This window comes from Hyaena hyaena, unplaced genomic scaffold (assembly GCF_003009895.1).
Source record: "Hyaena hyaena isolate Hyena2069 unplaced genomic scaffold, ASM300989v1 scaffold_510, whole genome shotgun sequence".
NCBI lineage: Eukaryota > Metazoa > Chordata > Mammalia > Carnivora > Hyaenidae > Hyaena > Hyaena hyaena.
Window position 1 is genome coordinate 1,232,199 of NW_024081141.1, and position 16,343 is coordinate 1,248,541.

A 16,343-nucleotide genomic window follows, 5' to 3' on the forward strand; every position below is an offset into this window, starting at 1 on the left:
ATAAGGGCCATCTCCGGCCCAGAACTTCAGAAGGTGTCTGAGTTTCCTCTAGCCTTCCCATCCATGCTTCCTTTGGAATACCTCGCTGTCCACCATGAGCTGCCAGGCCAGCCACAGCCAACAGTCTTGCAGATCTTCCAGCGGGGGCCACCACCAGGGCTTCAGTGGCCGCTCAGCTGTGGTGTCAGGCCAGAGCTGGGTCAGCTCCACCAGATCCTCCTCAACATCCCACTCAGGCTGGGGCAGTGGTGGGTCTGCAGCCTGTGCCATGATGGGAGGAGATTTCGGCAGCAGGAGCCTCTACAATCTTGGTGGGAACAAGAAGATCTCCATCAGTGTGGCTGGAGGCAGCTCCCAGGCTGGAGGGTTTGGGGGTGCCAGTGGGGGACGTTTAGGTGGCAGTGGTTTTGGAGGTGGTGGAAGAGGGATGGGAGGGGGCTTTGGTGGAAGGGCTGGGGGTTTTGGAGGAGCTGGGAATTTTGGCGGAGGAGCTGGAGGCTTTGGAGGAGGTGCTGGAGGGTTTGGTGGAGGAGCCGGTGGCTTTGGTGGCCCTGGTGGCTTTGGTGGGCCTGGTGGTCCAGGTGGCTTCCCTGGGGGAATCCAGGAAGTGACTGTGAACCAAAGCCTCCTGCAGCCCCTCAATGTGGAGATTGACCCCCAGATTGGGCAAGTAAAGGCCCAGGAGAAGGAGCAGATCAAGACTCTGAACAACAAGTTTGCCTCCTTCATTGACAAGGTGAGCCCATATTGGGACAGCTGGACAGTAAGAGAAAACCTGGCCTAACTGGTTTGGTCTCTTTTTCCTCTTCTTATTATGGATCTGAGGAAGGACTTGCGGGTTCAACCTGGGCCTCATGGCATGGCAGCAGGTGGTGGGCCTGCTTAATGTAGAAGCAGATGATGGGAATATCTCATCCCCTGTTGGATGGAGTTACTGCATCGTCCTCATGATCCATCACTGTGGTTCATCAGAGGCACTGCTGGGATTGTTGCTGCCATCATGGATGTCCCCTCACTGTTGCCCTCTGAAACCCCAGCACAGAACTCCTCTGTGCCAGGAGAATTGTGAGCTGCTTCCTTGTGAAAGAGAGGGCAACTCTGCCTAACCTGGCTTTGTCTGAGAGAAAAGTCCATCTGCCATCAGCCTAAGGAGAGAGATGCAGAGAGGTTTTGGGAGGTGGGATGGAGTAGGGGAGAGGGGTACCTTCTTGGTGGTTCTCACAGGAAGACTTCAGCGTGGGGAGATGGGGCTGTTGAGGCCATTTGACGTTTGAATACATGTGTACATGTGCAAGTGAGGCTGAGATGTTTCCTAGGGATTTCTGTGCTCTGGATATTCCGTGTAAGAACACTATGATAATTGTGGTGGTGACCAGATGGTATGCACATTTGGGCAGCTGCTGACTGAGGGTTTCAGCCATACTGTTGAGTATGATGTGGTGAAATCTCTTTGTGATCTTGGGACAATATTAGGCCTTAAAGAGAAGGTTTGTAGGGACTCTTTGGGGTCCCATTGCCCTACATAAGTGTCCTGGGCAAAGCTGAAGGAGGAAAAGTGTCTTAATATTGGAATACCCAAACTCTGTAGAGGTGAAACTCTTCAAAGTCCAGTGACCTGCTAGTTCCCAGCAGACACCCGGTTGTCCAGGTACATTATTCATGGAAAGGTAGAAAGGGATGTGGCAATGCTGTTCCTCTACAGAACAGAAGATGGGCTTCACCACCCAAGGGATTCTCAGCAGAAGCTCCCATCATTCTTCAGTGAGGATTCTAAGGTCTTGAGGGTCTTGAGTGTCCAGCATAAGGCCTGGCACGAGCTCGGTGCTCTGCAAATGTTGAATGGCCAATTGATTGATATTTATTCTACATGTTTGTACAGTTGGCCTTGAACCTTTAACTAGTGGTTCAGTTTAAATGCAGCTGAGCCCTGCATTTAACCAGGCTTGTCAGATGGGGCTGACTCTAGGTGTGTCTGGACCGTGTTCCTGGGACAAGGGCTGCCTGAAAGCCAGTCCCCTAGGGCTTTTGCCATTTCCCACACTAGTGCAGTGTACCTGGTGGTCCAGGAGCAAACCTCTTCCTGGGGACTCTATCTACTCTTGGATGTTGGAATCTCCTGCTACTTGTTGAATACTAAATGACTGAGGAATGAATGATTGAGGAATGAATGAATGATATAGCAGGAAGATCATCAAGCCTAAGTATCAGGAAATGTCAGTTGTGTTTTGTCATTGACTTGCCGTGTGCTCTTGGTCATCTCTGGGCTTCGGCTTCCTTACCTGCGCAGTAGGTCTCTGCCTGCCCTGCATTACCTCAGTGCTGCTGTCCACACGGGGTTAGCACTAAACTACTGCAGCATTACAAAATGCAGCCCTGCAAGAGAGAGGAGGAGACCCCTGGGACTTTGGGGACATCATGAGCTGCCATGATTGGAGCTGGCCCCAGACAGCTCCCTGGTGCTCTTCTCACTGGCTGCAGGTGCGGTTCCTGGAGCAACAGAACAAGGTCCTGGAGACCAAGTGGAGCCTCCTGCAGGAGCAGAACTCCAGTTCTAATACCAGCAACAACAACCTTGAGCCTTTTTTTGAGAACTACATCAGCAGCCTCAAGGCCTTCTTGGATGGGCTGCACACGGAGAAGGACAAGCTGCAGGGTGAGCTGAGGAGCATGGAGGAGATGGTGGAAGACTTCAAGAAGAGGTGAGTGTTGCCCCATCCCTGGGTGAGGCGGGTGGGCTGGAGGATGGGAGGGACGGAGGGGCAGGAGGCCTGGGCTCTGGCTTCACTCTATTCCAGCTGGCTGCAAGCTTGTAGAATTTACCCCATCCTCCCTGACTCTCAATAGCCCAGTCTTTAAAGGAGTGGCTTATGGCTTGCTTGAGGTGGAGGTCCTTTTGAGAATTTATTGAAAGGGTATATACATATAATTCTGGGGAGTTCCAAGATACTCTGAAGCTAACAGACTCAGCTAACATCCTCTGTCCTCCCTTGGGCTAGACTGTCATTAACTTCTCTTCTGAATAGGAATTTTATTTCCCCTGTCAATAACTTCTCAGTGAGTAGCAACTTGCTGTGCCTTGGTCAAGCCCCATTCTGCCACTCATGAGCTCTGTGATCTTGGACAAGTGCCTTAGCTTCTCTGTGCTTCAGTATCCTCACTATAAAATGGAAAGACTGTGTGTATTTACCCCGTTGGTTGTAATGAGCATTCAATGAGTTAATACAAGCATAATTCATGAAGCAGAACCTGGCACATTCTTAGCAACCCATTCTTGGGTTTCATTAATATGTTAAGTGTCTACTGGGAGTCATGGGGCTACTATACTCGCTATACACATGAGTTGCCACCACTCACCTCCCTCCCAAAAGCACCTGGAAGCTCAGCCATCTCCCTTTGGTCTTAGAAATGGATTTAAAAAATCCAAAATTTTCCAGGAAGCCTTTTGGGATGAATTAAAATAGAAATCCACTAGGAAGGGGCTTCTACTCCAGGGTCCAGTAATGACCATCACCATTATTAAGTGGTTCCTGGCACAAAGTAGAGCATCTGTTGAATGAACTCTCACTTGAATTCAGAAGGGCTGTGCATTGCAACGACACATGTCTTGAGTGAAACTGGCAGAAGCCCTGAGTCCATGTTACTTATAAAAAGTGCTCTGGGGCCATGAGGATGTCCTAGAGGAGGCGGACCAGAAAGGGACCCTTATCTCACAGGTATGAAGAGGAGATCAACAAGCGCACAGCTGCAGAGAATGACTTCGTGGTCTTGAAGAAGGTGAAGGATCCCTCCCCACCCCCACCTCCCCCTCCAAAGCCCCACCAAGCAGAATGGTTCAAAGGTTAAGGAGAAGCATGAGTTTAGTTTTGCTAAGCTGAGGGTCTCCTTTAGGCTATATGTGTGAGGGCTGGGGCCAGGGAGGGGGCCCACTGAGCAGGGCAGGCAGGGGTAGGGCTTGAAGGATCTTTGGGGCAGGCTATAAAGGGCCTGCCAGCCTTTGGCGATGCCCATCCCTGATGGCCATGTGGGGCTTATGAATCTGATTAGGCCTTGAATTTTGATTAGAAAATGGACAAAGGGAGGAAATAGGGTTTTGTGTTTTCAGGAGTACATTCCCAGGAGCCATTTAAAGAGAAACTTTGAGTGTTACACACTCACAAACCCTCCTCCCCCTGGGCCCAATGTGGTGGTCCCAGCCCTGATCTCCTTCCCCCCTCTCAGCCCCTTAGCCTCTTTTGCTCCTCTCTGTTGGGTATGCACCAGCCTAGCCTGCCAGACAGTGGTTTAGTCCTGTTAAGACATGCCTGAATGGTCCTCATTTCTCCTGAGGGGAGGGGCTTTGGTGGCCCCTTCCTCATGGCCCAGGACAGGGCCAGCCCACGGGCTGGAGGGAGCAGTGTTTGAACTGTCTCCAGGATGTCGATGCTACCTACATGACCAAAGTGGAACTGGAGGCCAAGGTGGAGAATGTGACGGATGAGATCAACTTCCTGAAGGCCCTCTATGATGCTGTAAGTGGGCTTTTCACCTTTAAGCCTCTGCCCCACTTGCCTTCCACCTCCTGGAGAGGAAGGCCCTCAGAGCTCACCAGTAGGCACCTGAGTCACATCCATGCTTCTGACAAAAGTGACACCTTCCCACCTGGCCCTCAGTCCGTCCCCACCCCTCCAGAGCTGACTCCTCATCTTCTGGGGGGCCTTGGTATGGATCTGCTCAGGAATGGGCCTGTCTGCCTGGTTCTGCAGGAGATGTCCCAGATGCAGGCAGATACCAGCGACACGTCAGTGGTCCTGTCCATGGACAACAACCGCTGCCTGGACCTGGACAGCATCATCGCCGAGGTCCATGCGCAGTATGAGGCGATCGCCCAGAGGAGCAAGGCTGAGGCTGAGGCGCTGTACCAGACCAAGGTGGGTGACACCATCGTGTAACTCATGGGAATCTTGCACCCCCATTAAGCTACCTGAGCAGGCCATCCAGGAGGGCAGACCTTGCCTCCGAGTCATTCTTTTCTCTATCTCCAGTATGGCAGTTCCCTCACTGCCTTCCTGGTCTGGTCTCATCCACATGCATCTCCCTTCCTAATAGGAGAGCTCTGATTTTGCTCTAACTTCATTCTTCTCATCAGGAGGGGAAGGCATGATTTTCTCCTAGGAGATATTTGATAGTGTCTGTAGAGACTTCTGGTCATCACATCTGGGTCTAGTGGGTAGAGGTCAGGGATGCTGCTGAACATTCTATAATGCATGACCCTGCCTCCCAACAAAAAATTATTCTTCCTAAAATGTCAGTATGCCCAGGCCAAGAAATTCTTAATCCCTCTGATTACATTCCCTTTATTGCTGGGAACACTTCCATCTCCCTCCACTAATCTGGACCTTGTCATTGTGTGCTCTGATTCAATCACACTGAGGGATTGAAGCCAGTGTCTGGAAAGAAGTGGGCGGAGGGAGAGGTAAGTGGAGCAAAGGGATTACAGGCACAAGGAGTTCTGTCCCCCTCCTTCCATTCCCAAATCTGAATGGGGGATCAGCTGGCCTGTTTACTGCTGATTCTTCTATCTTCTATCCATGGAGGGACAGCCTGCTGGTTAAGAAGATGGTTCTAGCATCTGCAATGTTTGCATTCAAATTCCAGCACTGTCACTGGATGGCTGGATGAGTCATGGGACTTAAGCAGTCTGTGCTCAGTTTTCCCGCTCATAAAATGGAGGTAACCATGCCTTTCTCATCAAGTCATTGTGAAGTAAAATGAGATCAAGCACAGGGCCTGGTGCAAAATGTCTGCTCCACAAACAGCAGCTGTTGTGCTAGAAGACAGGTGCCCTGATGCAGGGGCGCGAGCTCCTGGTTCCTCCAACTGGGTGACTTCGCACTAGTCATATGTCCGTGTGTGTTTTGGTTTCCTTGTGTGTGACATGAAGGGTTGGGTCAGGGGAACTGTGAGGCACTTGCTGGCTTTCTGAAAGGGTGACTCTTTCCTGGACACAGTTGGGGGAGCTGCAGACCACGGCCGGCAGGCATGGGGATGACCTGAAGAGCACCAAGAGTGAGATCTCCGAGCTCAACAGAATGACCCAGAAGCTGCAGGCTGAGATTGAGAGCGTCAAGAAGCAGGTGGGAAGAGGAGAAAGAGCACGTGTCCAAGACTACGGCCTTATGCTTGCCCCATATATCTCAGGGCTCAGTCCTTACCACAGTGAAATCATGTCCTAGATGCATACATGCTAAGATTGACTAGGTGCAGCTCTGGGCTGGAGCTGAGCAAAGCTTGTCATGTGGACCCAGGTCCTGTCTCCTTGGAGTCTGGCTGCTGATGTGGGTCAGAAATACTGAATACAGGCAAGGTTAGGGAAGTCGGGGAAAGAAGTGGATTGGGTGAAGAATGAATTGGGAGAGTAGCTCAGGAAGCCTACATCTAGATGGGCTAGGTCAGAGAGAAAGTGTCTGATAATTCAGGAAGACTTCTTGGAGGAGGGAAGTCTTTAGAAGATGCTCAGTCTCTTACCATGAAAAGCAAGAAAAGCAGGGCGCCTGGGTGGCTCAGTCGGTTAAGCGTCTGACTTCAGCTCAGGTCATGATCTCACTGCTCGTGGGTTTGAGCCCCACGTTGGGCTCTGTGCTGACAGCTCAGAGCCTGGAGCCTGCTTCAGATTCTGTGTCTCCCTCTCTCTGCCCCTCCCCTAGTTGCACTCTCTCTCTCTCAAAAATGAATACATGTTAAAAAAAAAAAAAAGGTCAAGAAAGGTAGAGTCTGACTCCTCCTAAGCTGGGCTAGGTCCTTGAGGCCAGGTGTCACTAACTCCACTCCTTGATGTGCCAGGACCTAGACGGAGGCCCAGGCTTTAACCTCTGTGGGCAGTAGTTTCCTCATTTGCCCAGCATGCGGTGATCCACATGCAGGCACCAAGCATACAGTGCAGGCCCTCAGTGTATGTCACTTGAATCTAAATCAGACTGCTGGCCCCCTCCACCTAGAACGCCAACCTGCAGACAGCCATCGCTGATGCAGAGCAGCGTGGGGAGCTGGCCCTCAAGGATGCCAATGCCAAGCTCCAAGACCTCAAGGCTGCCTTGCAGCAGGCCAAGAAGGACCTGGCCCGTCTGCTCCGGGAGTACCAGGAGCTGATGAACGTCAAGCTGGCCTTGGACATTGAGATCGCCACCTACCGGACCCTCTTGGAGGGTGAAGAGTGCAGGTTAGTGGGAATCGCTCTGGTTCCCCAACAGGCCATGACACCCAGTGGCTTTCCTCCTCCTTTACAGGGCTGCAAAATGCTGCCAGACCTCCCGAGAGCTGTGTTTCCTGTACAATAGTGACACCACTAGCACCTTATCTTGGGTAGACCTCCCCACCCTTCTTGTCCCATGTCTTTGCTGTAAAATGCATGTCTGCAAAGAGGAGTCATAGGCATAAATATTATTTCTAGGCCATTTCTTTATTATTGCCTTAATGTAGGGTTCTGAAGAGTTGTTTCCTATAGCCTGGCCCTTGGATACAGGACCCTGGTCCATATGGATTCAAATAATATTTACTGAATAAAGAGAGGATGGGTAGGCCAGGTGATGTCCCTCCACCGTTACTCTGGGGGCTGTTAGTAGAAAGGGCAATAATTGAAGTACAACCTTACCCATCCTTAGTCCATCCTATTTCTCATTGCCAACGTCAATTGCTGTTGACCTATGCAAGGTGCATCTAGCAAAGGGAGGAGCTGCACGAGTCACTAACACTGGTGTCTGCTTTTCCCACAGGATGTCTGGAGAGTGCCAGAGTTCCGTTAGCATCGGTGAGTACCAGTGCTTTCTCTGGGAAGGGGTTGGACGATTGGGATTAATCGTGGGCCAGCGCTGCTGTGAGATCACCCCACCTGCAGGCTGGGAAGAGCTCTTGGGTGGTGGCCAGGGTAACCCAGCGGCTCTGAGTCCCTCCTTCCTCTCTTGACTGGCTGCCCGCCCTCACGGTCCTGTGCGGAGTCTCAGTGGGCGGGACAGCGGGGAAGACCGGAGGGCCGAGGGGGTGGCCCAGGGACTGTCGGGACGCCCCACAAGGTCCCTGACCCCAAATGCTCTTTGCAGAGATGGTGCACAACAGCGGAGGCGGCAGCGGCAGCGCCCTGGGAGGCCGCGCCCAGGGAGGGGGCGTCCTGGAAGGCGGAGCTGGGGCCCGCGGAGGCCTGGGCTCTGGAGGGGGCTCTGTGGTGCGCGGGGGCTTGTCTAGTTCCCGGGGCTCGTGTCCCCCCCTCTCGCAAAGCTCCTCCCAAAGCCAGCGGTCCCACCACAAATTCTGAAGGGGGCTCCCCAGGTGTCCCAGCCCCCAACCCCCCACCCGCGCATCTGCCTGCACACCCCAGTTCTGCGTGCTGTTGCAGACCCCCGTGGGACCCTTTACCGACGCATCTTCTGACTTGTGACCTGGAGCCCCACCTTCCCAGACGACTAGCATGTTAGCCCAAAATTTGCTGCCATGGATGATTGGGTGGAAAAATCATCTATGCCCCAAAGCCAGGCTGAGGGGCACGGCCCAGGAGCCAGGATTTTTCATGGCCTCTGCCTCTCAGGTGCCCCCTTTCCAGCCCACATCCCACTGGCTTACGGGAAAGCCCCAGGCTGCCGCCACCACACACCTATCCGTGCTTTGATTTCCCGTGAGTGGTACTTGTCCCTTTTAAATGGCCCCGAGTAAAAAGCTCTCTGTCCTGTATCTTCAATAAACTGCATTGTGGTTCGCACACGGTGGTTGAATTTTCATTCTGGATTCCATTGTCCCTTGTTCTTTTTTTTTTTCTTAATGTTTATTTTTGAGAGAGACAGAGACAGAGCACAAGTTGGGGAGGGGCAGAGAGAGAGAGAGAGAGAGAGAGAGAGAAAGAGAGAGAGGGAGATATAGAATCTGAAGCAGGCTCCAGGGTCTGAGCTGTCAGCACAGAGACGGACTCCAGGCTGGAACTCGTGAACCATGAGATCATGACCTGAGCAGGGCACCTGGGTGGCTCAGTCAGTTAAGCATCTGACTTCAGCTCAGGTCATGATCTCACAGTTTCTGTGTTCGAGCCCCATGTGGGGCTCTGCGCTGACAGCTCAGAGCCTGGAACCTGCTTCAGATTCTGCATCTTCCTCTCTCTCTGCCCCTCCACTTGCACTCTATGTCTCTCTCTCTCTCAAAAAAAAAAAAAAAAAAAAATTAAAATAAAAAAAAGATCATGCATGACCTGAGCTGAAGTTGGAGGCCTAACCAACTGAGCCACCCATGCTCCCTTCCATGGTCCCTGATTCTAATCTGCATGCCCACCCATGGGTCCCTTTCACACAGAGTCTTCCTCTAGAACTTCCTAGAGTATTCCCAGGCAGCAGAGGCAGGGCCTTTTCAGCCATCAGACCGTATGGATGACACGGATCCACTTCTTTGATAAGATTTTGAATTCATAAAATTTTGTTACATTTGAAAAAAGTTGTAGGTTAGATTTGCTTGCTTTTCAGCAATTCCAAGTATGTCTGAGATTGTCCATAAATTGCTGCTAATTGTAATTGCATGAGTTGCTGGTAGACAAATATTTTCAAAAGGCAATTATAAAAACTCAAATGTTTCACAGCAAAAATGAATGTTTGATATGATGTGAGATGAAGCCTTCGGATATGAAGTTATGAGAACCAACAAAGAACTTAGAATGGCCTCATGACAGGTCTCCACCCATCCGCACCTCAGACATAGCACTCCATCGAGGAAGATCCAGGGGTACTTGGGTGGACCCAGGAGTACTTGGGGTTCAGTGTAGGGCCAGGGAGACCCCTCTCAAACCGGGGACATAGAGGTGGGAGAAGCAAAAACAAAAGATGAACAAAGGTTTGAGTATGTGCATGAATACCTTCCTTGTAAATCATGGTCCTCATTAGCATAAAAGACTGACAAAGGATGTCAGATAAACAGAAAGAGAAGACACACTTTAGAGTGATCACAGAAACTCTAAGTAAATACACATCCTCGAGAGAGCCAAATGCTTACCGTGCTAGAAAAACACAGCATACAACTGCAGCTTTGAAAGAGAATGTTCTAGCTCTAGAGTGAGAAGTTTGCCTGGAAGAGCCAGAATAGTCAGGAGAGAGGCAAGTCTGGGGACTGTCCCATTGCAGCCGGTCCCCACAGACACTGTAGCCTCACCTCTCAAAAGCAAACCCACTGTAGGCCATACCCCGTGGCCCACCCCAGGCGGTGAATGCAGTGTGGAGAGAAGTGCCTTTAGCCTAACGGCTTGTTTCGAACTTACCAGGAAATTGCCGTATTCCTTAAAGCAGGATGATTAAATTAAAAAAAGCTTTCTGAACCTTTCTTATGATTTACAAAATATCACAGGGCCATGTTTTCTTGCTCACGATGACATTCTGAATTGTTAAGGGAAGCGGGACGGAAAAGACAGTTGGGTTAATAGAAACTTCCATATAGTGGTGAAGCCAGGATTCAAACTCCGGCAGCCTAACTCCAAAGCTGTCCCGGACCTGCCCCATAAAGCAGAAAGTGAAACAACACAGGTTTTGGAGGCAGGCTGCTCTGGTGTGGTCGGGGTCACTGCCAAACTAGCTGCCAAACTATGGGCAAGCTGCTTGGTGCTCCCCCTCCCCTCTGCCGCTAAATCTCATCAATAAAATGAGTTGTTCAGGTTGAATGATGTCATCTGTTTAACTCGTGGCACATTGTGAGAGTCCAGTAAACGATCATTACTATTAATGGACAACATGTCAGGGGCCCACCTATTCTTTAAAATAAGGAATGGTAAGAAATTGTTAATTCTTTATGCTTTGTGTCTCTCCCACCGTGGGTAAGGGGAGATATGATCTGGGAGGTTCTTATAGGTCCCCCGTGCCCCATGGATTTGTGATGCTGGTCCCCAGCCTACCGCGTACTAGCCTTGTAACCTTGAGTCGATCCCACTTTTCTCCTTGGCCCGGTGTATGGAAGTACCCTCTGCCAGACAACCCCAGTCCCCTGTCAGGGCCTTGCAGTTTCTCTTGGAATTCAATCCCGGTCTAACCCATGACCTTGTTTTCCTTCGGGCCCACACCTGTGCAGCTGCTCCCTTTGCCTCAGACACCAGAGAGAGTTGGCAGCTTTATAAATGGCTGTATAAATAGTCATGGCTTCCAGCATGTTAGATGGAAGAGTTTAATACGCCTGGAACAATATTATCTCTGGACCTTGGCCATGAGAATGTGCAGGGCTGCTCTGAGACCTTGTGAGGGCTTGCGGCCCCAGATCACCTGTTGAGTTTTACGGGAAAGCGAGACACTGCCCCATCCTTAGTTTCCAGGTAGGCCCTGGGATTCTGGTCCAAAGGATATCAGAGGTGGGGGGTTTTGGCCGGTTTGGGGCCTGAGGAGAAGCTTGAAGGCTTAGTTCTTGCTGCAAACACCCACCACGACTCAGAAATCAGGAGAAAGTTTTCTGAGGGGTGTGCCTCTGTGCCCAGCACCACTTTCTCACCCCTGCAGGCAGAGCCTGTGAGAGATTGGAGGTGGGGCTCCCTGGTACCCATCTCCCCTAGGCTGCAAGAACACAGGGGCTGTGGGAATTCTTCATAGGCTCTGGTTCTTTCTGGGTTGGGGGGGAGGGTGCCCAAGCTCTAGCATCGCCAATCTTCCTTGTGACCTGGACTGAGTCCTTCCTCTCTTTGTAGCTATTTCTTTCTTGTGAAATATGAAGGCTCTGGGCTGGTGGAGAACAGCGGTCTGAGAGTGTGGGAAGCCCAGGCCAGGAACTTTGATTCAGGCCCAGGACACTGCTCTGCCTGATCTCTGTCACCTCATTGCCTTCCTCTGCTGCCCAGGGGTCCAGAAGCTCCCGTCCGAAGGAGACTAAAGGCTTCCATACCTACACCAGGGCCGTCGCTGTCCCCTCCATTCTGGGTGGGGGCTGGTGACCGAAATTCTCCCTCCCTCCCTTTCTCTGTCCCCACACCCCTGCCACACTTCTGTACCGCCTGGCGATGCCCACCTCCAGACCTGGGAGATGCAGACTGAGATGGGGAGATTTGTGGGAGCTGCCCCTGCCTGTCACACTAGCAACTCCTCTCAAACCCTGCCTCCCGCTGCTGCCTGAGACTGCGATCTGGTGGCTGATAAGTGCCTTGGGCCTCACCCTCTTGGCAGCCCTGGGTTTCAGTACTTGGGAGACAAGCAGGGCAAGCCGGAGCCCTCTACTGAATTGCCCCTTCCCTTTAAGGAGAGCGCCACTGGCAGATGGGCGGAGTGTGGTGGGGAGGAAGGGGATACCTCTAACTCCAGAGGAACCCCCCCCCCCCATCTTCTGCAGTACACGTGGGTTCTGGAGCGGGAGTGCTTGGGTTCAGATCTCCATACCATCACTGTCATCTGTGTGTGTGTGTGTTTTAATTTTTAAACGTTTCTTTATTTTTGAGAGAGAAAGAGACAGAATGTGAACAGGGGAGGGGAAGAAAGAGAGGGAAACACAGAATCTGAAGCAGGCTCCAGGCACTGAGCTGTCAGCACAGAGCCTGATGCAGGGCTTGAACCCATAAACTGTGAGATCATGACCTGAGCTGAAGTCAGACGCCTAGCTGACTGAACCACCCATGCGCCCCATGTCATCTGTGTGTTTTTGAGCAAGTTATTGATCTCTCTCAGTCTCCTTTTCCCCACCTATAAAATGAGCGTAATTATAAGAATGGCTTCCTTATAGAGGCGCCTGGGTGGCTCAGTTGGTTAGGAATCTGGTGCTTGATCTCAGCTTGGGTCATGATCTCATGGTTCATGGGACCGAGCCCCACACTGGTCTCTGTGCTGACAGCGAGGAGCCTTCTTGGGATCCTTTCTTTCCCTCTCTCCCTGCCCCCCTCCCACTTGCTCTTTTTCAATCTCTCCAAATAAATTAAAAAATTTAAAAAACAGTTTAAAAGAATGGCTTCCTTATAATGTTGCTTTGAGATCGAGACTCTCCATGTTTCAGTCCTGGCCCCATGCACAGCCCACAGAAAGCACTCCCTAAGAGGTTAACGAACATTATGTATTCTTTTGTCTTTGGCCTGAACGAATCTCAAGATTCAAGATTTCATTGGGTCTTCTGCTTCCTCCGGGCCCGTGATTCCCGAACCTTTCTGCCCATTAAAGCCCTCTGGGACCTTTACAAAATTCCAGAACCCAGACAACAACACTCCAGATCGGTGAAATCCCAGTCTGGGGGCCGGGGGGAGTACGGGGAGGCACAGTCACCAGTGGCTGTGGAAGTCCTCCAGGGGATCTCAACGAGCAGCAAATGTAGAAAGCACTGTTCTTTGTTGACCAACTGACTGGTTGAGGGGTCCCCTTTAGGGATAGCGATTTGTCCCAGAAACCTTCCTCTTTTATTTTATTATAATTTCATTCTAATATTGACCGGAAGTCAAGTATCTCCTTCAGGACTAGTAAAACGCTCTCATGCTTCACCTTAAGGCAAGTTTCTTTTATATTGAGGGAGTAGAGAATAGCCATCACCCTATATCAAAGGCTCAGGTAGTAGTATTTGCTGGGTCTCTTGCCCCCAGGACTTCACAGGTGTGACAGGGGCCATCCAGCTGATAGGAGACAGAGTGTTGGCATTGGATGCTGGTAGCTGGTCACAGCCAGAGACAAAGACACCTTCTAAATTCTGCCTGGGACTTCCTCTTTTATTTTATTATAGTTTCATACTTCTCCATATTCAGCCTGAGGGTAACTATAAACCTGGGTGAGCTTCCTATTTATTTAGTTGTACACAGGTGAAGGAGTTAACTACGTGCATTCTTCACGACAGGGCTTGAAAGTGAGTGTCACCGGAGAGCACTGTAGCAGGTGAGAGAGAGGTGGGCTTACATGCTCTGGGGTCTTCAGGGGAGGCTATGTGAGGGAACCCCCCTATCCCTGTATGACTCTTTGGAATTTCCAGTACAGTCTTCCATGTTTGATCTCCTTATAATCACCTCGTGAATCTGGTATTATTATCTTTATTTTACAGACCAGGAAAGTGAGGCTCAAGTGCTTGTCCAAGCCATGGGGGCGGGAAGGGCGGAGCCAGGATTCAAAGCTGAACCCGAGGATCTTTTCCCACACCACTGCTGCTTCCTGTCTGGGACTTACCATCCCTTCTCCACATACCCTCTGTTTTCTCTGCCTCTCCCTGACGCAGAATTCTTACCTTCAGGTACCTCTCTCACACTGACCCATTCCAGCCCCTAGCTCCACTTCCTTTCCTTCCTCTGGCTCTGCTGGGTTTCTCTCCACATCTCCCATGCCAGGGGGCCGAGCCTTGGCTCCCCTCCTCTACCCACAGCTCCCCGAGGGGGGTCGGGGTCGGGACTAGGGCTGTGCAGACCTAGTTATGAGATGCCAGAACTATGTAACTGTCCTGGCTGACCTGGGACTATCCTGGTTTATGAACTGCAAGTGCAGGCAAAGTCATCTGGCCAGGATCTGAGAGTAACTGTATCCATGCTTGTTTAGTGTATTATAGTGTTCTATGCTTTTTTTCAATGCCTTATAGCATTGGAGAAGTTTCCTTGAGAAATAGCTACTCTGGGCTAAAATGAACAAAGCAGAGGATTCCAGATGCTGGCAAGGATGTGGAGAAATGGGCACCCTCCTACACTGTTGGTGGGAATGTAAACGGGTGCAGCTCCTCTGGAAAACAGTATGGAGGTTCCTCAAAAAATTAACAACAGAACTCCCCTATGACCCAGCAATAGTCCTGCTGGGAATTTACCCAAGGGATATAGGAGTGCTGATGCATATGCATAGGGGCACATGTACCCCAATGTTCATAGCAGCACTTTCAACAATAGCCAAAACATGGAAAGAGCCTAAGTGTCCATCAACGGACGAATGGATCGAGAAGATGTGGTTTATCTCTACAATGGAATACTACACGACAATAAGAAACAATGAAGTCTGGCCATGTGTAGCAACATGGATGGACCTTGAGGGTGTTATGCTGAGTGAACTAAGTCAGGCAGAGAAGGACAAATACCATAGGTTTGCACATATAGGAGGATTAGGGGGAACTTAACGGAGGACCATGGGGGAGAAGAAGGGGAAAAATAGTTGGGGAGAGGGAGGGAAGCAAACCATGAGAGACTCTTGAATGCTGAGACAAACTGAGGACTGATGGGGGTGGGAGGGAGGGGAAGAGGGATGATGGGCATGGAGGGGGGCACTTGTGGGGATGAGCACTGGGTGTTATATGGAAACCAACTTGACAATAAACTATTAAAAAAAGAGAGAGAAATAGCTACTCTGATTCCTTTAAGTATCTTAGGCTCTGGAATAAGGGACTTGCCTAAGATCACAGGCTAGTAGAAGCAGGGCCGGGAGCAGAAACCAGTTTTTGTGACTGTAAATTTCAGGCTCACTCTCTCGTCTATCCCACAGTGTCTCCTGGAGACAATCCACTAAACAGTTGCTGAGCAAAGAAGGTGTGGAGGCCTGAAGCTGCCCACAGAGCCCCTCCCAGCCTAGGATGTCTTCCCCTCACTGCTGCTGCCAAATACCTCTCTTGCTTTTTCCCACCACCCGCCTTTCCCACCTCTGTAGCTGTTGGCAGCCGTGATCTCAGGTCCCACTTAAAAAAATTTTTTTTTAAATGTTTATTTATTTTTGAGAGACAGAGAGAGTCAGAGTGCCAGCAGGGGAGGGGCAGAGAGAGAGGGAGACACAGAATTCAAAGCAGGCTCCAGACTCCGAGCTGTCAGCACAGAGCCTGACGTGGGGCTTGAACTCATGAACCTCGAGATCATGACCTGAGCTGAAGTCGGACATTAATGGACTGAGCCACCCAGGTGCCCCTTAGCCCAAACTTTGGCAAAAATGTTTACTTTTTGCATAAATACAAAGGAAAAGGACATTTGAAATATGAGGGGAAAAATCCTCCTACAATCCTTAATAAATTGATTCACTTTTTTGTTGCATTTTAAGCCTGCTTTCTGTGCATTCTTAATTTCTGTGTGTTCATAGCACAGACAGGCTTGTGTATTAGCTTTCTTCATTTAACGTTGTATCATACGCTTTTCCAACAATCTGCTACACCTTCTCCATGATGATAAGCTACCAGTTAGCTGGTTTACTGGGTCTGGACATTTAAAGTTATTCCCCCCATATTATTATTATTATTATTATTATGAAAGTTTTGGATGAAAGCCACCATCTGAGTCCAGAGGACAAGCACACATTTTTGTCGGCTGACGCTGATGCTCATTGTATGGGCTGCACTCTGTGCCTCTGGCAGTGCTTTCCAGAATATGGGGCCATACACCCATGTTGGGCCATGGGCACTTTGTTACTGGTTTGAGAAGAGATAAATACAGAATTTGAGAATAACCTCGTAAGAACATA

At 50.5% G+C, this 16,343-nt stretch overlaps 1 protein-coding gene across 1 annotated transcript; it reads left to right on the plus strand.

The window, feature by feature from the left end:
- Positions 1-271: 271 nt before the first annotated feature.
- On the plus strand, positions 272-8,284 carry LOC120247258 (keratin, type II cytoskeletal 3-like). Its single transcript, XM_039255102.1, has 10 exons — positions 272-509; positions 582-736; positions 2,479-2,699; positions 3,714-3,774; positions 4,413-4,508; positions 4,743-4,907; positions 5,988-6,113; positions 6,975-7,195; positions 7,749-7,900; positions 8,073-8,284. Exons 1-10 carry the CDS (start codon positions 272-274, stop codon positions 8,282-8,284), a joined length of 1,647 nt encoding a protein of 548 aa, XP_039111033.1.
- Positions 8,285-16,343: the final 8,059 nt, after the last annotated feature.

Excerpts from the sequence above, each read along its gene's own strand:
- LOC120247258 (XM_039255102.1), top strand. The coding sequence starts at position 272 with ATGGGAGGAGATTTCGGCAGCAGGAGCCTCTACAATCTTGGTGGGAAC. Across the intron at positions 3,775-4,412 it reads ACTTCGTGGTCTTGAAGAAG|GATGTCGATGCTACCTACAT; the intron begins GTGAAGGATCCC and ends AACTGTCTCCAG. Across the intron at positions 4,509-4,742 it reads TGAAGGCCCTCTATGATGCT|GAGATGTCCCAGATGCAGGC; the intron begins GTAAGTGGGCTT and ends CTGGTTCTGCAG.